Source organism: Alligator mississippiensis, chromosome 3, assembly GCF_030867095.1.
Source record: "Alligator mississippiensis isolate rAllMis1 chromosome 3, rAllMis1, whole genome shotgun sequence".
Taxonomy (NCBI): Eukaryota; Metazoa; Chordata; order Crocodylia; family Alligatoridae; genus Alligator; species Alligator mississippiensis.
In genome coordinates this window covers 151,072,149-151,092,500 of record NC_081826.1, presented here as the reverse complement: position 1 = coordinate 151,092,500, position 20,352 = coordinate 151,072,149, and the positions used below count along the sequence as shown (strand labels likewise).

The window sequence follows — 20,352 nt, the reverse complement described above, 5'->3', positions numbered from 1 at the left end:
AAGCAGTGTTTAGGCAGTGTTTGACACACTGTTTTATTGGCTATTAGTGCACACTATCAACAAGCACAGTAGCTGTGGAAGGAGATAGATCCATGATAAAGAGAGACTTTAAGGCCCGTGCAGATGTCAAGGGTCAGTCCTTGTGTAGGTTCCAGCACTATTGCTTCATTCTCATCAGCTGGTACTAAAGGTGATAGCAGAGAATGGTTATCTAGTGCAAATGCATAGGAGTCTAAGCACAAACAGATTGGGTGGTAAAAGGTGTTTTCTATTTCTGCATCCACCTCAGAATACAATTTCCCTCCAAAACTAATTGTTTAGGCATAAAAATGTATCTCTTGTGATTCAGTGAAAACCAATCACGCTTTAGTTTCTAATTCACCAGACCTACCACAGATAATTGTCTTCACTAGGCAGTCAACTCTAATAAGAATCAATCCATACTCCTGAACATCTTCCAGCCTTGTGTTAGTCTGATTGGAAACATCCATAAGGCAAATGTGAATTGCCTGTCAAGATGCTTTAGAGCCAGATTAAATGTCTTCAGGTACCAATTCAAAGTCTAGGTCCTAGCTCCCACAAAAACATCAGGCTAAATATTGCAATTTATTATTTTAATCCAAACCAGCCTGTTCCATGTGAAAACGCACCAGGAAGGGAGAAGGAGTAGAGAACGCTGAGAGGTTCTCTTTATGCTTTGTTTCAACCTTTCTATCAACAAGGGGTCCTATTTCCAAAGGCCAAAAAGCCTCTGAGATCTGTCCAGATTGGCACTATTCATAGACATAAGGCTTTTCAGATTCACACCACACACTTGGTTAGAAGAATTCAGAGCCAGATCCTCAGCTGGTACATTTATCTCCACAGAGCTCTGGCCTCAATTCCAGTTGCACAGAGCGTTACAAAATCTGGCTGCAGGTGCTTCTTATTTGCAAATATTTTCTGTTGAACACAAGAGAAGAACATGCCATTTACATAGCGATCACATGAGAAAAGGCTGTCCTATTTACTTATAGAAGTTCACAAAGGAATATCATCCTTCCAGATAAATGAAACTGGGAAAATGTCCCCAGGAAGTTGCAACGTATTCGTTCCAATTTCTGTGGTGGAGCACTGGCCTGGAAGGGGCTTCCTCAGCCATTGAATGGAGTCCCCCATGTTTGTAGGCAGCTATTTTACCCAAACTGGCCACTTCAAAGCCTCACGTAACTACAAGGTTCAAAACTAAAAAAAGGTGAATCAAGCCTTGAATATGTAATTTTATGCAATAAAAAGAAGTTCTTGGATAGAGGAGAAGAATTCAGGTTAAGGGGATATTAATCAGAATGCCAGAAAGACAAAGCTGTGTAAGAAAAATGTATGAGTGACAATCCTGTGAAAAAGGCACTCTGTAACTTATGCAAGACACTATCATTCTAATATAGTTGCCCTTCATGAGCTCCACCCTGCACCACTGAAACCAGTGAGAGTTTCCCCACTAATCTGAAAAGATTCATTGGATGTTCACTGGGAAAAGAATAGGTTGGCCCTTAATTATAAATAATAAACTTGAATATTTAGCATAAAAACTTTTGTGGAAACAAGGGCCAGGTCCTTGCAATATCCATTCATGTTTAGACATCAATTCTTGTTTTTAAAATGCACAAGAAAACTGACACCAGAAAGCGTTTCTGCTCTGCAAAATGATTTCCCCTTGGGACCTCAGCATTCTTGTTTCATTGTGCAGTATGTGAATATATATTTATTCATATACTATTAAAAGATCTGCAGCAAAGCATGCGGGTTCAATGCATAAGACAAATAAAATTAAAACATTCTGCCAGCTGTTTAGGCATAATGCATGTGTCAGTGCTGTTCAGTGATGAAAATGTTATGTTGAAACAGCTGGCTGAGTGATCCTGAGTTGTGATTTTATGTATCTGTAGTAATTCCACTTGGAAAAACTGAAACCCATTAACAGCGTTGGCTGTGGCACTTGGCTATCATTAATTAACATTTCTTGTTTTTTCAACAGTGCTGCAGTTATTTCTCTTTAGCTGGCAAACGGGAAAAATCTAGGCATGTGATGAGCGAGTCTATTAGATATTAATCAATCCCTGTAAGAGACAGAGTGAATGATGCTGCATCCAACAGCAGTATGTCCTTGACACCTCAAAAATGTCAAAACCACAGACAGCCGACAATCGTAAAATACTGCTTTTTTAAATGCTAACATCATAATGCAAATATTGAGATTGGCACATGGCATTTTGTTGGGATTGATGCCAGGCTGGACTTTGATCCTTAGCTATTCCATGGGCAATCACTTCCTTCTAAGTAATTTCAAATCCAGAGTTACGGCTGTGCACCTTAATTGTTATGTATTAAGTACAATTCCACATCATAAAACATTTCATATTTTTTCTTCTGTATATTCTCCTTCCTCCAGCAAGGGAAAAATTATGCCACCTTTAATCAGTGTAAGTGGTCCAACAAGTCTGATTCTCCCACCCATAAATGCACTGCTGAGTACTGCATTCTGTGAGTAATCCCATTAATTTCAATGGGATACTACTGATACTATTCAGCTTGAGTAAGCGTAGCAGAACTCAGTAAAATTATTTCCCTTTTAAAGTGTGCATTGAATTTTAAATTAAATATGGCAACACACTGGTAAGCAACATGCAAGTCCCTGGTATCAACTATGTGCTTAGGTATAGTCTACCTAACCGGCAGGTGAAACCCATAAGAAATTAAAGTGAAGAAAAAGAAATTAAAATGTAACCTTTTTACCCTCAATGCAGAGTCAGGCATTTTATTGCTCTATTTTTTCAATCTAAAATGGCTTCTTTATTGCATTTTATAGGTAAATACGGAATATTCTTAGAACGAAAAGCGACTTGTGGTAAAAATCTATCATCAGTTTAAACAGCAAATGATATCAATAACAAGTACAAAATAACTGCAGTAGGTCTGATGACACTATAATTTATCTAAAGTAAAAAAGAACAGATAAGAAACAAAATGAATAAATCTAAATTGTACCACTGGCCTCCAATTAGGCCTTAATATCCCATGAACCTAACATACAGCCAGCAATATCAAATATGCGACTTGTGGCATTTCTGCTGAATCAGAATGGGTCACAGAGGCAGCATAATGCCAACAGAATGAGGGAATTCCTTTATTAATATCATGAGTGCTTTTATTTCATTTTGTTGTTTGCATTGTATAATTAGACAGGTTTATTACATGCAATAGGAGCTGTGTTTATGCAATGTTAAAGATCAGGCTCTAACAGCACACCTTTGGAGAAAGGTCTTTGGCTCAGATCAGTGGATCTCTCTGTTGCAGTAGTCCTAGAAACCTGACTAGTCTTGTGCGCAGTTTGAAATATCTGCACTATTTGACTTTAAGTCAAAATTTGAACAGAGCTTCATGCCTGTAATAGAATTCAGGGTGAGATCTCACATATTGAATTTTGCCACTTAGTTTGGCCTTACTCTAGATATGTAAAATCTGCTAATAGCAAGCAGATCTATAACTAGCACACCAGGTTGAAACAATCATAGTCGTTGAAGGCAGCATACTATTGTGAGCAACAATATGTATGGGTGACCAGCTGCTAGAGATTAAAATGTGTCTGCTTGCCTGGGGCACCCAGGGCCATATGGATTATGGACCCAATTCAAAGTCTATTGAAGTCAGTGGAAAAATTCCCATTGACTTGAACCAGGTCCTATGGTACTCCACTTCCTGCTGCCCCCTGGAGTTCAAAGCAGTAAACGTACTCCTTGCTGCTTTGCCAGATGTATGAGTGCCAGAATGTTTGGTATATTGTGAAGACATTTGCAGGACGCATTCAAAAGAAAATAAGTTGTGGCAATGCAATATTGCTTCATCTGCTCAGTGGCACTGCATTTGGGGTTCTCCAGTGAATTCTCCCATGTGATTTTAAAGGGGAAAATTCCTACCCGGGTGTGCTGCAGACGCACGTGAAAAAGTGAGGGGACAGCGACGAAGTGACAGAGAGAACCCAAGCCCTTATCAGATCTGCTGCATGACATGCACAAAACTAGGCTTACCTCCTAAAGCTTGTTTCATGACAAAATCCATGGTGATGGCTTTAGATTCCTCCGCTCCAGTTCAGATCTCACATGCAAGATGAACAGAACCAAGTCCCGGGGTGGTCACCTACAAGGAATGGGCAAGACAAGAAAACAAAACAAAAGAGACGGGGGTCTGTCTTTGGGACCGGCAGGCAGACAGCATCTCTCTGTGTCTCTCTCTGTGCTGCCCTGGGTGGCCTTTCTAGCGGCTTGCTGTCCTCGTCTTCCAGGGCAGCTCAGCTGCCGGCTCAAGTTTTGCTCCGTTGGGTAGCACCGCCCCCCAGCTCTGCAGTGAGGTGGGGAGGCTCCGGCTGGGCGGGAGTCCCGCACGCAGGAGCCAGGTGCTAGTCAAGGTGAACGAGGTCGTGGTGGGAGCCGCGGGCCACGGGACAGGGGAGCCCCGCGGCGCTGCCCGCACAGCCTGCTCGCGCCGCGGGGCACCGCCGGGACGCGGCCGGCCGGGCAAGGGTTAACCCTGCACCGCTCCCGCGTTTCCGCAGCGGAGCCGAGGGGGCATTTCAAGGTGAGGCGCTCGGGCCCCCGCGCCGCGCCGCGCCCCGGCCCCGAGCCCCAGCCGGCCGGGCAGAGGGAGGGCGGCCAGCGAGCGCCCCCGCGGGCCGAGGGCAGCGCGGGAAGCGGGACCCTCCCTCAGCCCGCGCCCCCCGGAGCAGGACCCCCGCGAGCCCGCACCGCAGCCCGCGCCCGAGCGGCCGCACTTTGAAGCGCCGTCTCGCGGGCACCGCCCGCCGCCAGCACCCGGGGCTGGACAGCTCCCCGCGCCCGCCCGGGCCCTGGAGGTACCTTCCTTGCCGCTGCGGCCGGCGCGGAGCCGCTGCGCCGCGCTGCGCTGCGCTGTGCTGTGCTGTCCCGGCCGAGCCGCTCAGCGTCCGCCGCTGCCGCGGGCCGGGTCCATGCGGTGGTGCGGGGCAGTCACATGGAGCCGGGGCGCGGGCGCCTGCAGCGTGCGCAGCGCGGGGAGGACGATTCCGGCGCTTCCCGCTCTCCCCGCTGCCTCTTTTTATCACGGGGTTTCCGGACCATCCCACCGCCGCCGCCGCTGCCGCCGCCGGCCCTCCTTCCTCCGCCGCCGCCTCCCCCTGATGCTGCTGCTTCGCCCTCGGCCGCCGCCCGCCCCGCGCCGCCCCGCCCCGCCCCGCCCCAAAGCGGAGCCGGGGGAGGCTGCTGCATGCGGCGGGGCCTGCCCGCGCCTCCTGCGTGCGGGCCGGGGCCGGGGCTTTCCGCGCCAGTCCCGGTGGGTGCGCGGCGCCCAGGGGCTGCAGCCCCGCGCCCTGAGGGAGCCCGCGGCCTCGCGGCGCCCCTCAAGGTCAAAGACGCTGCAGGGCTGCGGGCCGCCCAGCCGGGGCCACACGCTGGTCTCGGTGAAACCGGAGCAAGGTGCCCAGAGCACCAGGGCTTTGCGGCCTCTCCAGGGCTACAGGCAGGGCTGGGCTCGCCAAGGGTGGCGGTGGCGCTCTGGCGATGTACTGATGGGGAGTGGAGGGGAGGGGGTGCCCTGGGGTGCCTGAGACCCCCTGAAGGTGCCTGCAGCGAGTGCAAGGGCAGGCGAGGACCACCCCCCTCCACCCACTGCCTGGCCCCTCTGCAAGAGGCAAGCGCCGTCAGACACACATCACGGGCTTTTGAACTGATGAGCCACTCAGTTGGCACAAGTTCCTGGGGGTGCCCAGACTCTAGAAAGCTTCAGAACGACTGGGCTACTAGAAAAGCTGCCACCATCTGGCGGGTACACGGAGAGCATGCCAGAGAAGAGCTGTTTAGCAGCTCTGTCATGCAAGCACGTTTTCCTGCCTTAAATTTCTTGTCTGACATCGGTGCTTTTTCAGGCCTGGTCTCCCATCAGGCCTGCACGGGCTGCGTGCTTGGTGCGCCCTGTGTCTCTCAGGCAGGACCTCAGTGACTTCAGCACAGGACCAAGAGGAGGGTTATCCCTGCTACAAGACAACTAACATTCCTAGGCCTCCATCTATGTAGTGTCCAACATGACCGAGCCTCAAAAGCAGACTGCAAGAGCTTTGGGGTGGTGACCACCTTTCTGTGCTGTTTGTACAGCACCCCGCACAGCAGAGCTTTGATCCCTCCTTGGAGCCTCTTGGGACATGCTAGACGGGGAGGAGAGATGAAAGCAGCATCCTACCCACCATCTGCTGCTGCAAGATGGAGGTGGGGCAGCTGACAGCAATTGCCAGTATTCTCAGTGCAGATGTGCTCTGATCCTAACATCACTGAAGTCATGAGAGAAAAGAAAAAGGCAGGGTAACTTGGAGGACTGAACACTTGCCTAAGAACTCAGGAAACCTGGTTTCTATTCCTGGTTCTGGCAAACGTGATCTGGGGCAAGTCACTTCTTTTCTCTGTACCTTAGTGTTCACACATGTAAAGTGGGAATAATTATACTTACTTAAAACACTTTTTGAGGCTATATAGCATGGTAGATCTAAGTGCCATTGTCCTTGCTGGTACAAGATGTGAACTTGCCTCTACATCCTTTCTTTTTTTGTACTTGAGAATGTTTCATTTAATGCATCTTCACAAAGAAAGACATATTCCTGCCCCACACCGTGCAAACCACAGTGGAAGCTTTATCACTGCAGAGAAAAGGCACTTCGAACATAAAAGAACATCTCTCTCTCTCATGGAGTTCCAAGAGAACACATTAATGTGCTCATAAGACCCAGATGACAGAAGGTGAGTGGGAGACAAGGGGAAGCAAGAAAAGATACAGCCCTTCTAATGCTATTCTTAGGTTCCATTATTCTGAGAGGTGCCCTTGCTGTCTCAAACGTGTCAATCCTTATTTTTGAAGAAGTGATCAGGATTTTGTCCATTATGCAGTGGATAAGGTGCTAGACGAAGACTCAGAATATCAGATTATCTTCCAGGCCTTTCACTGCAGATGCCTACACTGAAGACAGTGCTAGAAGCATACCCAAGTACTAGCTACAGCTTAGTGAGTACTGGCTACAGCTTAGCCACAGCAGCACCAAGCTCAGTACTGGGTAATTTTCCCTGCTGGGAAGTACAAATCATTTCCATCTCTGTGGCTTCATTTTCTTCTAACAATCTGTCTGCAACTATTTGGAGTACAAGATCTTCATAGAAGAACTGTCTCCTACTAGGTATCTACAGCAAATGAGGCCGCTGCCACATGCAGGGCCTCCAGAAGCCAGCCTAATCATATATGTGTGATGTGTCATGTTATTCTCCAACTTTTCCTGCTAAGTATCAAAATGTATGTGTGTGTGTGTGGGGGGGGGGGGGGGGAGTGAATCAAGTTTCTCTTAACTTTCGTCTTTTCAAAACACCAACATGTTGTGCTGCTACTGCCCTGATCATGCGCTAAAGCTCCTGGAGAGAAAAAAAGTAGCACTTGTCTGACCTGGAGATGGGCTATTCCTTATTGCTAGTGTTCAGGAGAGACTCACTATCTTGTGCACCCTCTGATGCTGGAGTGTAAAGTCAGACTTTCACTTGTCTGGCACCTCTCAACTGATGGCAGCAACATAGGGCCCCTGCAAGACAAATCAGGACAGTTGGTGGTTGACATGGGGAAAAAAGCAGAGCTCTTCAATGAGTTATTCACTTTAGTATTTCTATGTACCGACCAAGTCAGTTCCCCCACCTCAATCATTGATGGATGTCCACATGGCACCAGTCTGCCTACGGTTAGTTCTGAAATAGTTAAGGAGCTCCTGGAGGAGCTGGATGGGTACAAGTCAGCAGGCCTGGACGACCTCCATCCACAGCTGCTAAAAGAATTGGCCAGTGTCATAGCTGAGCCGCTGGCACAGCTGTTCGAGCACTCATGGTGCTCCGGCCAGGTCCCTGAGGACTGGAGAAGGGCCAATGTGGTGCCCATTTTCAAGAAAGGGAGAAGGGATGAGCCAGGTAACTTTAGACCAATCAGTCTTACCTCTATTCCTGGGAAAATGCTAGAGCAAATAATCAAAGAACACATTTGTGCAGGCCCAGCAGGGGAAACGATGCTGAGGGGAAACCAGCACAGGTTTGTCACAGGTAGATCCTACCTGACAAGACTTGCAGCCTTCTATGACCAGGTCACACACTGCCTGGATGTGGGAGCTGAGGCTGATGTCATCTTCCTGGACTTTAGGAAGGCCTTTGACACAGTTTCGCACCCTATCCTCATTGGGAAGCTAGCAGAATGCGGAGTGGATGCCTACACGGTCAGGTGGGTGGCCAACTGGCTTAGGGACCGCACCCAGAGAGTGGTGGTGGATGGTTCCTTCTTGGCCTGGAGGGAGGTGGGCAGTGGGGTCCCGCAGGGTTTGGTCCTCAGACAGATATTATTCAATACCTTCATCAGCGATTTGGATGAGGGCGTGGAGAGCACCCTCTCCAAGTTCGCTGATGATACCAAGTTATGGGGCAAAGTTAGTACACCGGAGGGCAGGCAGCAGATTCAGGCTGACCTGGACAGGTTGGATCAATGGGCAGAGAGAAATAGGATGCAATTTAATGAAGATAAATGTAAGGTACTCCATGTGGGAATGAGGAACCCCCAGCACACCTATAGGTTGGGGAGTGTCCTTCTCAGCAGCTCAGAGGCAGAGAGGGATCTTGGAGTCATAATTGACTCCAAGATGAACATGAGCCGGCAGTGTAATGAGAGCAATAAACAAGGCCAATCGCACCTTGTCGTGAATTAGCAGGTGCATGACTAATAGAACAAAGGAGGTGATACCCCCCCTCTATGTGGCACTGGTCAGGCCGCAGTTGGAGTACTGTGTCCAGTTTTGGACACCGCACTTCAAGAGGGACACGGGGAATCTGGAGAGGGTCAAGAGGAGGACCACTCACATGATTAGTGGCCTTCGTGATAAACCCTACTGGGGGGGGGGTTGAGAGAGCTGAATCTCTTCACCCTTCACAAGAGACGGCTGAGGAGAGATCTTGTGGCTGCCTGTAAATTTATTAGGGGAGGTCAGTGGGGAATAGAGGAAGCGCTGTTTACTAAGGTGCCCCAGGGAGTGACTAGGAATAACGGGTGTAAATTAGTTGAGAGTGGATTTAGGTTAGATATTAGGAAGACATTTTTCACAGTACGGGTAGCCAGGATCTGGAATGGGCTTCCAAGAGAGGTGGTGCTATCACCTAGCTTGGAGGTCTTCAAGAGGAGGCTAGGTAGTCACCTGGCTGGGGTCATCTGACCTCAGTCCTCTTTTCTGCCAGGGTTAGGGGGTCAGACATGATGATCCATTGTGGTCCCTTCCAACTCTACAGTCTATGAATCTATGACCACTCCAGGCACTGCCGAGTTCTGCACCTTCAAGCTCAATCTGCCAGCTAGGCGCTTTTCTACCCTCACCCTTTTCCTGGGAGAAACCCAATAATCTACATACGTCCACAAAATCCACAATAAAGCCAAAGTCCCAAACAAATTCGATCTTGTTCAGAATTGTTGCCTTTTTTCCAATTGGTTTTTAAAAATAAAAAATTAGATAGATAGATAGATAGATAGATAGATAGATAGATAGATAGATAGATAGATAGATAGATAGATAGATAGATAGATAGACGATATTTCATGGTGTATAGGTCAATGTGGCGTATAAGTTGACTTATACACTGGATCTACAAAATTCCTAACTTTTTGGATCAGAAATATGCAGTCAATATGGGGCCCCTGCGCACCCTCACTGTGGGCCAGGCACCTGGGAGGTGGACACATGCCACAGCGCCACCTGCAGAGGATGGGGCTGGGCTCAGCGCTCAGCTGGCATGGCCCCATCCCCTGTCAGTGGCACTGCCTGGGCAAAGCCAGATGAGCCCACTGCGACTTGCAGTGGATGGGGTTGGGCTTGGCGCTCAGCTGGCGTGGCCCAGGCAGTGGTGCCTGCAGAGGATGGGGCTGCACCAGCCGACCACTGAGCCCATCCCTGTCTACTGCGAGCGGTGCTGCTGAGCCTGGCTGTGCCAGCTGAGTGCCAAGCCCAGTGCTGCTCACGGGACAGAGCTGGGCTTGGCACTTGGCAGTGCCAATCACAGCAGACAGGGCCAGGCTTGGTGTTCAACTGGTACAGCCCCATCCCCTGCAAGCAGCGCTGGGTTTGGTGCTCAGTTGGCACAGCCCAGGCAGTGCTGCTCACAGGGGATGGGTCCACACTAGCCAAGCCTGGCCTTGTCCCCTACGTACCATACTGTGGCACATGTCCACCCTCCAGGTGCCCAGCCCACAGTGAGGGTGCACAGGGACTGGTATAAGTTGAGCATCAAGCCTGGTCCCCCTTACAGGGGACAGTGATAGGGTGTGTAAGTCAATGTTGAATATTAAGAGTTAAAAATTGGCCTTCAAAACTCGACTTATACATTGTGAAATAGAGAGAGAGAGAGTGTGTGTGTGTGTGTGTGTGTATATATATATATGTATATGTATATTTATATATACACACCTCAGTTATATGCATCTGAAATATATATATATCCCAATCACATATAATAAGCCATAAAGGAAAGAAAAGAAAGGAAAAGGGGGAAGAAGGAGGCATAGAAGAGGAATATTATTGCTTAATATCACACCTAGGCTCCACTTCATTCCTCTGTTCTCTCAGAATTACAAGACCCAGGACTCCCTGAATCGCAAACCCAGGCCTGCTCATCCCATCCCACCCTATCCCATGCCATCTTAGTATCCTTCTATTTTTAACTCCACATTTCCTGCCCCTTCTAAAAATAATAATAATAATAACAGAACTGTTAGGGTAACACTATGTGGATTTCTGGGGAGCATTGAACCTGCAGCTGGAACAAGCATTTAATCTGTGTCTCAGGAAAGCTGCTGACCACAAGGCAGAGTGATATATATTAAAAGTGACTTTGCAAATGCTTAAGCAAGTAGTTTTAACCATATAATAATATTGTTGTGAGATATATATATATTTTATATACTGTTTAAGATTTTGCTTATGTTAAGTAACCATCTTAATTGTGTCAACCATTTTCTAAGCAAAAGCAGCAAGTAAGTCTGTGTACTGTGAACCAGCTACTGTGAGTAACGAGATAAGATACACGGGCCCAAAAAAGGTGGAAGATGGTACACCCTGAGACAGAAAAACAGACTGGAATGTGAAAACATGTAATTGGTAACAGAATCTGAGATAAACATATGCAAAAGGGTAAATGGTGATTGGCGAAGAAGCCTCCAGAAACCTCCAGGTTTTGGTCAAGGTCTGCCCATTGACCAAAAATGAGAAGTCAAGGTCTTAGACATGCGCTCATAGCAAAAAGACATGTAAATGAATAAAATGCAGAGGCAATTCCATGCTAATGAACCAAACAATAAACCGAGGCAAAGCTTGAGATGGGAGGAGAAATGGATGGAACATAGGAGGGGTGAGGGTAGAATGAATGGTAATAAGCATAAACCAAAGTGTATAAATGTGAGAAAAAACTATTGTTCAGTGCTGCTTCCCATGTTCATAGACTGGGTGTCTATGAGGAAGCTCATGCAAAGCTGTCTCCATTCTGAATAAAGCTGTTGCGAGCAATATGTGCTGGTGTTTGCTTCCTGCTTGCTCTGGCTAATGAGTACCAGGATCCATGGGCAATTGGATTGTCGTCTCCCTAGTCTTTGGGTACCGCACGGAGTCAGGGTATAACAAAAATGTTGTGAGTTCTCTCTGTATTGTGAGGAGGAACTTCAGGAAGAAGAATAAAGAGATCTCTAAGGACTAGTGAATACCAGTGGACACAACAGCAATGGAAGGAAAAAGATCAGAGCACTGTACATGAATACAGCTTGATTCAAAACAAAAGGCAGCAGAGACCCTTGCTGCATAACTCATGCATGGCCATGGGATTTTCAAAATGTCCTGCTATCTAAAATGTCCTCTTATTTGGATATCCACTAAGTATAAAACTCAGGATAATGTAAATTAATAGCATATTATGTGACCAGCAGTAAAAAGTCAGAAATAGCAACACTTATAGAGAAAAGCATTGTATAAAGTTCTGTAGCTGAGGTGTGATTATGTAAGTGTTAAGGGAGAAAGATGGTACTTGGAATGTTTTGATTGAAGCTGTGGCTAAGGGCTCCAGACTTACGTATTTGTGGTACCCCCAATAACACTTAACTCCGGTTTTTACTGTATTGTTTATATGCAACCTACTTTTCAGTGCTGATGCAGAAGCCTGATCAGTGAGGTCTCATTTTCCATTCTGGAGGCGGGATGATTTGGCTGGAAGCTGGAAGCATGCTCAGCATCATTTGGAGTGTTCATAAAATTTGGAGAAAATGTCAAAGAAATTCAGCTGGGACTCTGTGACTCCCTGAAAGCAAGACTAGGATCTTCTGAGAGTCTGCTTCTGTTCTCATTGATGTCCAATGCAACTAGATCGAAGCAAAAAACTGGTTCATATTTTTATTGGAAAATGTAGATTGGGGTTAACCAAAATAATTTGCAAATCTATTGAGCTGTCTCAGCAAAAAAGTCCCTGATGATTTTTAAGTCAAACTGTTTCATTTCAGTATATTTAAATGTAATGTTTTGAATTTTTAATTAAAAAATCTGTTTCATTTCTAAAATTAAATCAGTTGAATTAAAAATATGAAAACATTAAAACAATTTTGAACTTCATTTGAATTAGAAGAATTAAAAAATATTTTGTTTCAGGTCAACACAAAATTATTTTTGTTCAACCCCCAAACTGAAAAACATTTATTCATACAACTCTAATTGTAGTACCCTTTGACTTCATTGCAGTCAGGACATGGGCCTCAGGGAGATGACAGCAAACAGTCTTTCAGTCACTGATACTGTTCTAGTTCTGCTGAATTTGATGGTTCTGTTTCAGAGTTTCACATGCTATAATTTCAGCAGTGCCTGCCGCTGATCTGGGGACATCTAGCTGATCAGACAATGCAGACTCTCTTTTTTTGTTGTTTGTTTCCAACTGCTGATGTCTTAGAACTATTCAAACCATTTTGAAATTTGAACATTTTTAATTAAAACCAGGTTTTGTTTTTACTAAATCTGTAATCAATTTAGGGTAATAAAAATCGTATTTAAAAGTGTCATTTTTTTTAATAATCTTCAGCTGCTATTGGGGTGGTTCACAGTCCTTGGTGGGAGGGGAAGTGACCAGTGCAGCTGGCAATGGTGGGGAAGAAACCCACCGCATAATCCCTGTATTAAGATAGAAATTACATTTATGAACAAATATGAGAATCCTGATGTTATACTGAGAGAAGCATAAAAGAAGTAGAAGCCAAATGGCATCAACAGCAATATTAATATAGCCAAAGGATCTATCATCTCTCAGTCTCAGTGAGAGACTTCCATAACCTACCACTGTAGGTTTACAAGGCCATTTTCTCTTTTAGTTATATCTCTTGTGATGCTCCCTAAATAATGCTCAGTGACCATTAGAATAAGGAGGAACCTATCTGACTTAATGCCTAAACATTGGTATAATTTGCGTCACTTTTTCGCACAAGTGAAAATTATACTGATGTCCAAAATGGACATATAGCCAGCTCTCACAGGGCCTTATTACACATTGCACTTTGACCTACTTGTATGTTGATCAGTGCTAGCTTGAGTTTGGAGCAGTCACACCTTAAGGCTAAAAGCTTTCTCTGATTGCCCCCATGTTCACAGCTGTGACTTGCCACTAGCGGGCTGGTGATCAGGGGCCTGCCTAGGAGCTAGAGCTTTGAGTTGCCATTAGAGGACTGGTAAGCCATGACAGGCTAAATCAGTGCTTTAGGTGGGGGAGTTTGAATAATAGAGCGAAGGAAGCCTGATTATGAAGCTGGAAGGTAGAGAATTAATAGTATGGGGGTGGGTAATGAATGGAAGGTGAAAAGGAAATCGGGGTGGGGAAAGGGTGGGGAAATGAATGAAGTCAGCCACTGAAGGATTAAATAAAAAGAAGTATTTTTTTTAAAGGAAGTAAATTAAAGTAGGTCTTATGTTTTAATAAAATTGGGGTGTGGGGGTGATGGTTGTGCTTCCTCAGGTGACTGGAAGTGGTGGGGGAAGGTGCTTTTGGGGGAGCTACTGCCCCTGCACTAGGAAGGAAGCCCTATTTCATGGGGACCCGAGCTGGCCCCCTACCTTGTCCCCTCTGCCCCCCTTAGAACCCACTCTTGGACTTGTCTATGCCCTGAAACCTGGCTAGCTGGCATGTGCCCTGTAACCTGGCTGTCTGCATGAGGTTGCACCCCTGCAGGTGGGAAGGTAACATCCCCTGGGGTGGGAGGGGGAGTTGGCTTGGTGCCAGAACCATTACACAGTCAATAGAGTTCAAGGGATGGAACATTTGTCCACACAGAACCGGAAGGTGGGATGCTGGAGGACTGCCACATGGGTGGCTCAGCTGTGGGGAGTGGCCACACATTAATAGAACATGAGTTGGGGAACGTGGATTAGAGATAAATCTGCCTGGATAAATTGTACAAAATATGAAGAGAACAGGGAAAGAAACTTAGATTTTCCCATGCTCCCATGGTCTAATAGCCACTTATTCAGAGCAGTGGACATACATAGAAACTTATTTTTATTGAACTCACAGCTACTTGAATTTAGGACAACTTAATCTACAGCTGATGGAATACAGTTTTCCACTGAAAATTACTTCAAACTGTCAATGTTTCATGGAAAGTCTCAATTTTGATCAAAAGATGGGAAAAAGTTAAATGAAATATCTTGATTCAAAATGCTAAATTTTGCAAGAGCAGTCTTAAAATACTCCAAGGATATTGTGTTGTTTCCCATGTGAAATTTCTAAAATCCACTATTGTGGGTTTGCAAAATGATTCAAAACGCTAAAGTATTTACTTTACTGAAATAAAACATTTCAACAAACCATCACTTCTTGCATAGAACACACCTCCAAATAAAATATGCACCTTGCTTTTGAAAGGCAGAATGAAAATTAAAAAAAATATATCTTTCCTCAAAAATACTGATAAATGCAGTACTTTTCCCAGGAAAAATACAGGCAGCTGCAGTTGTTTGGGGGCGGGGGAAGCAAAACATTGTCGCTGCTATGTTAACCCCTTAACTGCCTGCAGGACACTGTAGGTTCTGTTGGCTGAGCTAAACTATGCAACCCCTCTTCTCTTCCTGAGCTGGGCAGGTAGTCAAGAGAACTTGCCATGCTAGCTAAGGGTGTGATCCTAGCCAATAGAACTTGTGGAGTAAGATGAGGGCCCACATTACTTATTCAGCAAGCACCCAGGACTCAGCTCCACTTGAGAAATACAGCTTCTGGAGCCTGAGTCTCTGCCAGGAGATAGGCAGCTTGCAGACATTAAAAAAAAAAAAACACTTTAAACTTGGTACACTCCCACGCCAAGCCTAGCGCATGCCTAGAAGAGACATCGTGTTAGTTGGACCCAGCTCACCCAACATCTGTATGGAATTGGGCACTTTAGTGGGGCTTTTTTGGTGCTTTTATCTAATAGCTGATTGAATCAGCTACTAGATAAAAGCACCAAAAAGCCCTGCTAAAGCACCCAATTATCTCTTGCCAGTCAAAGGCGGGTGCAGCAGAAGTTGCTATAATCATATTTCCTCACTTAAAATGTGCACTGTCCAGTGGCTGATTTTTAGGGAAAGGTGTGTGTTGTATGTGAGAAAATATGGTAATAACCATTTGAATGTCCCACATTGAATTTTATGTTATGCTGTTTAAATTAATATTGTTTTATATGTATATGTTTAATGTATTATTCATATATTTAATAGTTCATGTTGTATTATTGTGATTTGCCATTGTTGAAATGGAACCTTTTACCTTACTGAAACACACATTTCAACATTTCCAAAGGCAAATATTTCAACTGTCTCAAATCAAAATGTTCAGGACTTTCATTCAAAACAAAATATAGCATTTTGCATTCTCACTGTAAATTGGAACACAAAGATTTGATATTGCAGAACTTTCTGCGGAATATCAATTCCATTTTTCAGTCCTCCACCTTCTGTCATCTTTCAGACACCTTGGCACAGAAGATGTAGAATGGGCAACAGAACATTTGGATGAAAAATAGCTAAAGACCAGACTCTTTGTTGACTGAAAACAATTGCCCTTATTCTTCTTCTTAGGGAGGAATTCAAAGCCTCTAAAGTTGCTTAAAAGACACCTAATGACTCCAATGGACATTGAATTTGACTAGATGAATCAATATGATTGTCAACATTTAACTGGACACAAAGTGAATTTATATAAATCATGTGTGACAGAAGCTACATTGCCAAGGTGACATATTTTGGTATGATGCTGGCATTGACAACTCTTAGGATTATTTCATGTATGCAAGGGGAAGTTCTCTGATGGGAAGTAAAAACTCACTGTAATGAATAATTCAACATATGGCCTAGGCTCCTGGTTTGACATTTCAGGATTGGATTTGCTCCTCTATGCTTCAGTTCTGCAAAGCAGAACCCATCCCTACTCAGTAAAGCTTTTAAGCATATTATTCTATATATCCCTAAGTGCTTTGTAAAACATTAAAGAAATTGTTTTCATTATCCATTAAATATATACAAATATGTGATATTTGAATACTGAACTGGTTTTATATTCCAATAAAAAATACAATTCAGCCAACCTGTTAAATCTTGGGGGCCCCTTACCCTCCCACTACAAGAATAATCCCACTTTACTGTGTGCCTATGAGAATGCTGTGGGAGACCGTATCAAAAGCCTTGCTAAAACCAAGCTACAACAAATCCACTGGTCTCCCCACATCCACAAAGCCAGTCACCTTGTCATAGAAGGCAATCAGGTTGATCAAGTATGACTTGCCCCGGTAAATCCATGATGACTGTTCCTAATCACCTTTTTCTCATCCAAGTGCTTAGAAATGGATTCCTTGAGGATCTGCTCCATGATTTTTCATGGGACTGAGATGACACTGACTGGTCTGAAGTTCCCTGGATCCTCCTTCTCCCTTTCTTAAATATGGGCACTATGTTTGCCCTTTTCCAGTCACCCAGGACCTCTCCTGATTGCCATGAGTTTTCAAAGATGATGGCTGATGGCTCTGCAATCACATCAGCCAACTCCCTCAATATCCTCGGGTGCATCCCATCTGGCCCCATGGGCTTGTACATGTCTAGCTTTTCTAAGTAGTCCCTAAGCTGTTCTTTCAGCACTGAGGGCTGCTCACCTCCTCCCCAAAATGTGCTGCTTGGGGACCTTGCCTGTGAAGACTGAGGCAAAAAAGGCATTGAGCACTTCAGCCTTTTCTGCATCCTCTGTCACAAGGCTGCCTCCCCCATTCAGTAAGGGACCCACACGTTCCCTGATTCTCCTTTTGCTACTGACATACTTGTAGAAACCCTTCTTGTTACATTCACTTCCTTTGCTAGCTGCAACTTCAGTTGCACTTTGGCCTTCCTGACTTCATCCCTGCATGCCTGAGCAATGCTATTATATTCTTCCCTAGTTATTTGTCCAAGTTTCCACTTCTTACAAGCTTCTTTTTTATGATTAAGTTTACTGAAGAGTTCCCTGCTAAGCCAAGCTGGTCTTCTGCCATACTTGCTAGTCTTCCTGCACATCAGGATGGTATGTTCCTACACTCTCAGTAAGGCTTCTTTGAAGTACAGCCAGCTTTCCTGGACTCCTCTCCCCCACAGACTGGCTTCCCAGGGGATCCTGCCCATGAGTTCCCTGAGTAAATCGAAGTCTGATTTTCTGAAATCCAAAGTCCTTACTCTGCTCCTCTCCATCCTCCCTTTCCTCAGGATCCTGAACTCTATCATCTCATGGTCACTGCTGCCCAAGTTGCCATCCACTACTATATTTCCCACCAATTCTTCCCCATTTGTGAGTAGCAGGTCAAGAAGAGCGTGGCTCCTAGTTGGCTGCTCCAGCACTTGCACCAGGAAGCTGTCCCCAGTACTCTCCAAAAACTTCCTGGATTGCCTATGCACAGCTGTATTGCCCTCCAAGCAGATATCAGGGTGATTGAAATCCCCCATGAGAACCAGGGTCTGTGACAGGGAAACTTTTGCTAGCTGTTTGAAAAAAGTCTCATCCACCACTTCCTCCTGGTCTGGTGATCTATAGCAGACCCCCACCACAACATCACCCTTGTTGCTCTCCCCTCTGACCCTAACCCAGAGACTTTCAACAGGCCTATCTCCAGTTTCATACTGGAGCTCTGACCAATCACATGGCTCTTTTTCTTAAAGTGCAACTCCTCTTCCTCTTCTCCCCTGCCTGTCCTTCCTGAACAGTTTGTACCCAGTTTGTACTTCCTACTAATTAGGAGCAAAGAGTTGCCGTGATAAGTCTCCACACTGTGCTGCTTTGCCTCATTGTCTGACTTGACCCCAGGACAATTCAGCCTCTTTCAGATCATTATCCTTTAATTCTTCAGATCTTTTGGGGTCATCCTTTCTTCCATGTTTCCTCTGGATTAACTCTAGGAGTGTTAGTATCAGGTTTCCTCCTAGTGCAACAAAATCATTTCCATTTTCATTCTTTACTGTCACTTACACTTATTTATTTATTAATTAGATTTAGTGGTATGTGCTACCCTTACCCATAAAGGCTCAGGGCAGCTTATAATAAAAGCCAAAAAAAACCCCCTTCTTTCACAGAATACATGTTATACCTTATAATGTTATACCTTATACTAAGTTATAACAGACCAAACTTCCCCTGTGGCACCTAAAATTTAAAAAATAGCCCATCTCACCCCACCCACTCCCATGCATCGAAACTAAGAGAGAACCCAACACAACCTTACTTCCGAAACCACATTCACTACCTCCATAAAAGAAAACAACAGGTTCTTTTCTTCATACTCCCTCTCATCCATACTCATTCCCACACCCTTGCCTCACAAGCAGGTGAGTCTCTCTTCATAGATTCATAGATTCATAGATGTTAGGGTCGGAAGGGACCTCAATAGATCATCAAGTCCGACCCCCTGCATAAGCAGGAAAGAGTGCTGGGTCTAAATGACCCCAGCTAGATACTCGTCTAACCTCCTTTTGAAGACCCCCAGGGTAGGGGAGAGCACCACCTCCCTTGGGAGCCCGTTCCAGACCTTGGCCACTCGAACTGTGAAGAAGTTCTTCCTAATGTCCAGTCTAAATCTGCTCTCTGCTAGCTTGTGGCCATTGTTTCTTGTAACCCCCAGGGGCGCCTTGGTGAATAAATCCTCACCAATTCCCTTCTGTGCCCCCGTGATGAACTTATAGGCAGCCACAAGGTCGCCTCTCAACCTTCTCTTGCAGAGGCTGAAAAGGTCCAGTTTCTCTAGTCTCTCCTCGTAGGGCTTGGTCTGCAGGCCCTTGACCATACGAGTTGCCCTTCGCTGTACCCTCTCCAGGTTATCCGCATCCTTCTTGAAGTGTGGCTCCCAGAATTGCACGCAGTACTCCAACTGTGGTCTGACCAACGCCCTATAGAGGGGAAGTATCACCTCCCTGGACCTATTTGTCATGCATCTGCTGATGCACGATAAAGTGCCATTGGCTTTTCTGATGGCTTCGTCACACTGCCGGCTCATGTTCATCTTGGAGTCCACTAGGACTCCAAGATCCCTTTCCACCTCCGTGCCACCCAGCAGGTCATTCCCTAGGCTGTAGGTGTGCTGGACATTTTTCCTCCCTAGGTGCAGCACTTTGCATTTCTCCTTGTTGAACTGCATCCTGTTGTTTTCTGCCCACTTGTCCAGCCTATCCAGGTCTGCCTGCAGCTGTTCCCTGCCCTCCGGCGTGTCCACTTCTCCCCATAGCTTTGTGTCATCTGCAAACTTGGACAGAGTACATTTCACTCCCACGTCCAAGTCGCTGATGAAGACATTAAAGAGTATCGGTCCAAGGACCGAACCCTGCGGGACCCCACTACCCACACCCTTCCAGGTCGAGACCGACCCATCTACCACGAGACCGACCCATCTACCACGAGACCGACCCATCTACCCATCTTATTTACTATCTCCTCAAAGCCTGTACCCAACTGTCTTACAGGGGGCCATAGCTGATCCAGAACCCACTCATCCTCCCCTTCCCCATAAAAAGAAATATATTATTCAATTTAAACAATTGTAACAAATAATACAATTCCCCACCCCTTTCTCCCTCTATGTCCCCTCCAAAGATTAAGGCCAAGGGTATCCTTGAGCATTGCCCTTTGTCTACACCCACCCCAGGGTGGCCTGCAACCCTTATAAAGCCTGCAGGTTGGCTGGGCCTTTCCCCTTTCCAGCTCAGGTGGTCCTGTGTTGCCTGCTCAATGGCCCAGCACTCCCCCA

General features: G+C 45.8%; 1 protein-coding gene across 2 annotated transcripts in view; it reads right to left on the bottom strand.

The window, feature by feature from the left end:
- Positions 1-5,140, bottom strand: part of CPLX1 (complexin 1) — a 250,319-nt gene extending 245,179 nt beyond the window's left edge. The window contains exons 1-2 of one of the 2 annotated variants that reach the window (XM_019490768.2): positions 4,890-5,140; positions 4,065-4,173 (exon numbers count right to left, since the gene is read on the bottom strand). In XM_019490768.2, the coding sequence (XP_019346313.1) occupies positions 4,065-4,095 (31 nt within the window). In that variant the 5' untranslated portion in view covers positions 4,096-4,173; positions 4,890-5,140. Of the gene's footprint in view, positions 1-4,064; positions 4,318-4,889 lie in introns of those variants that run through there. The other variant, XM_019490769.2, reaches the window with a different exon arrangement.
- Between the last annotated feature and the right edge of the window lie 15,212 nt (positions 5,141-20,352).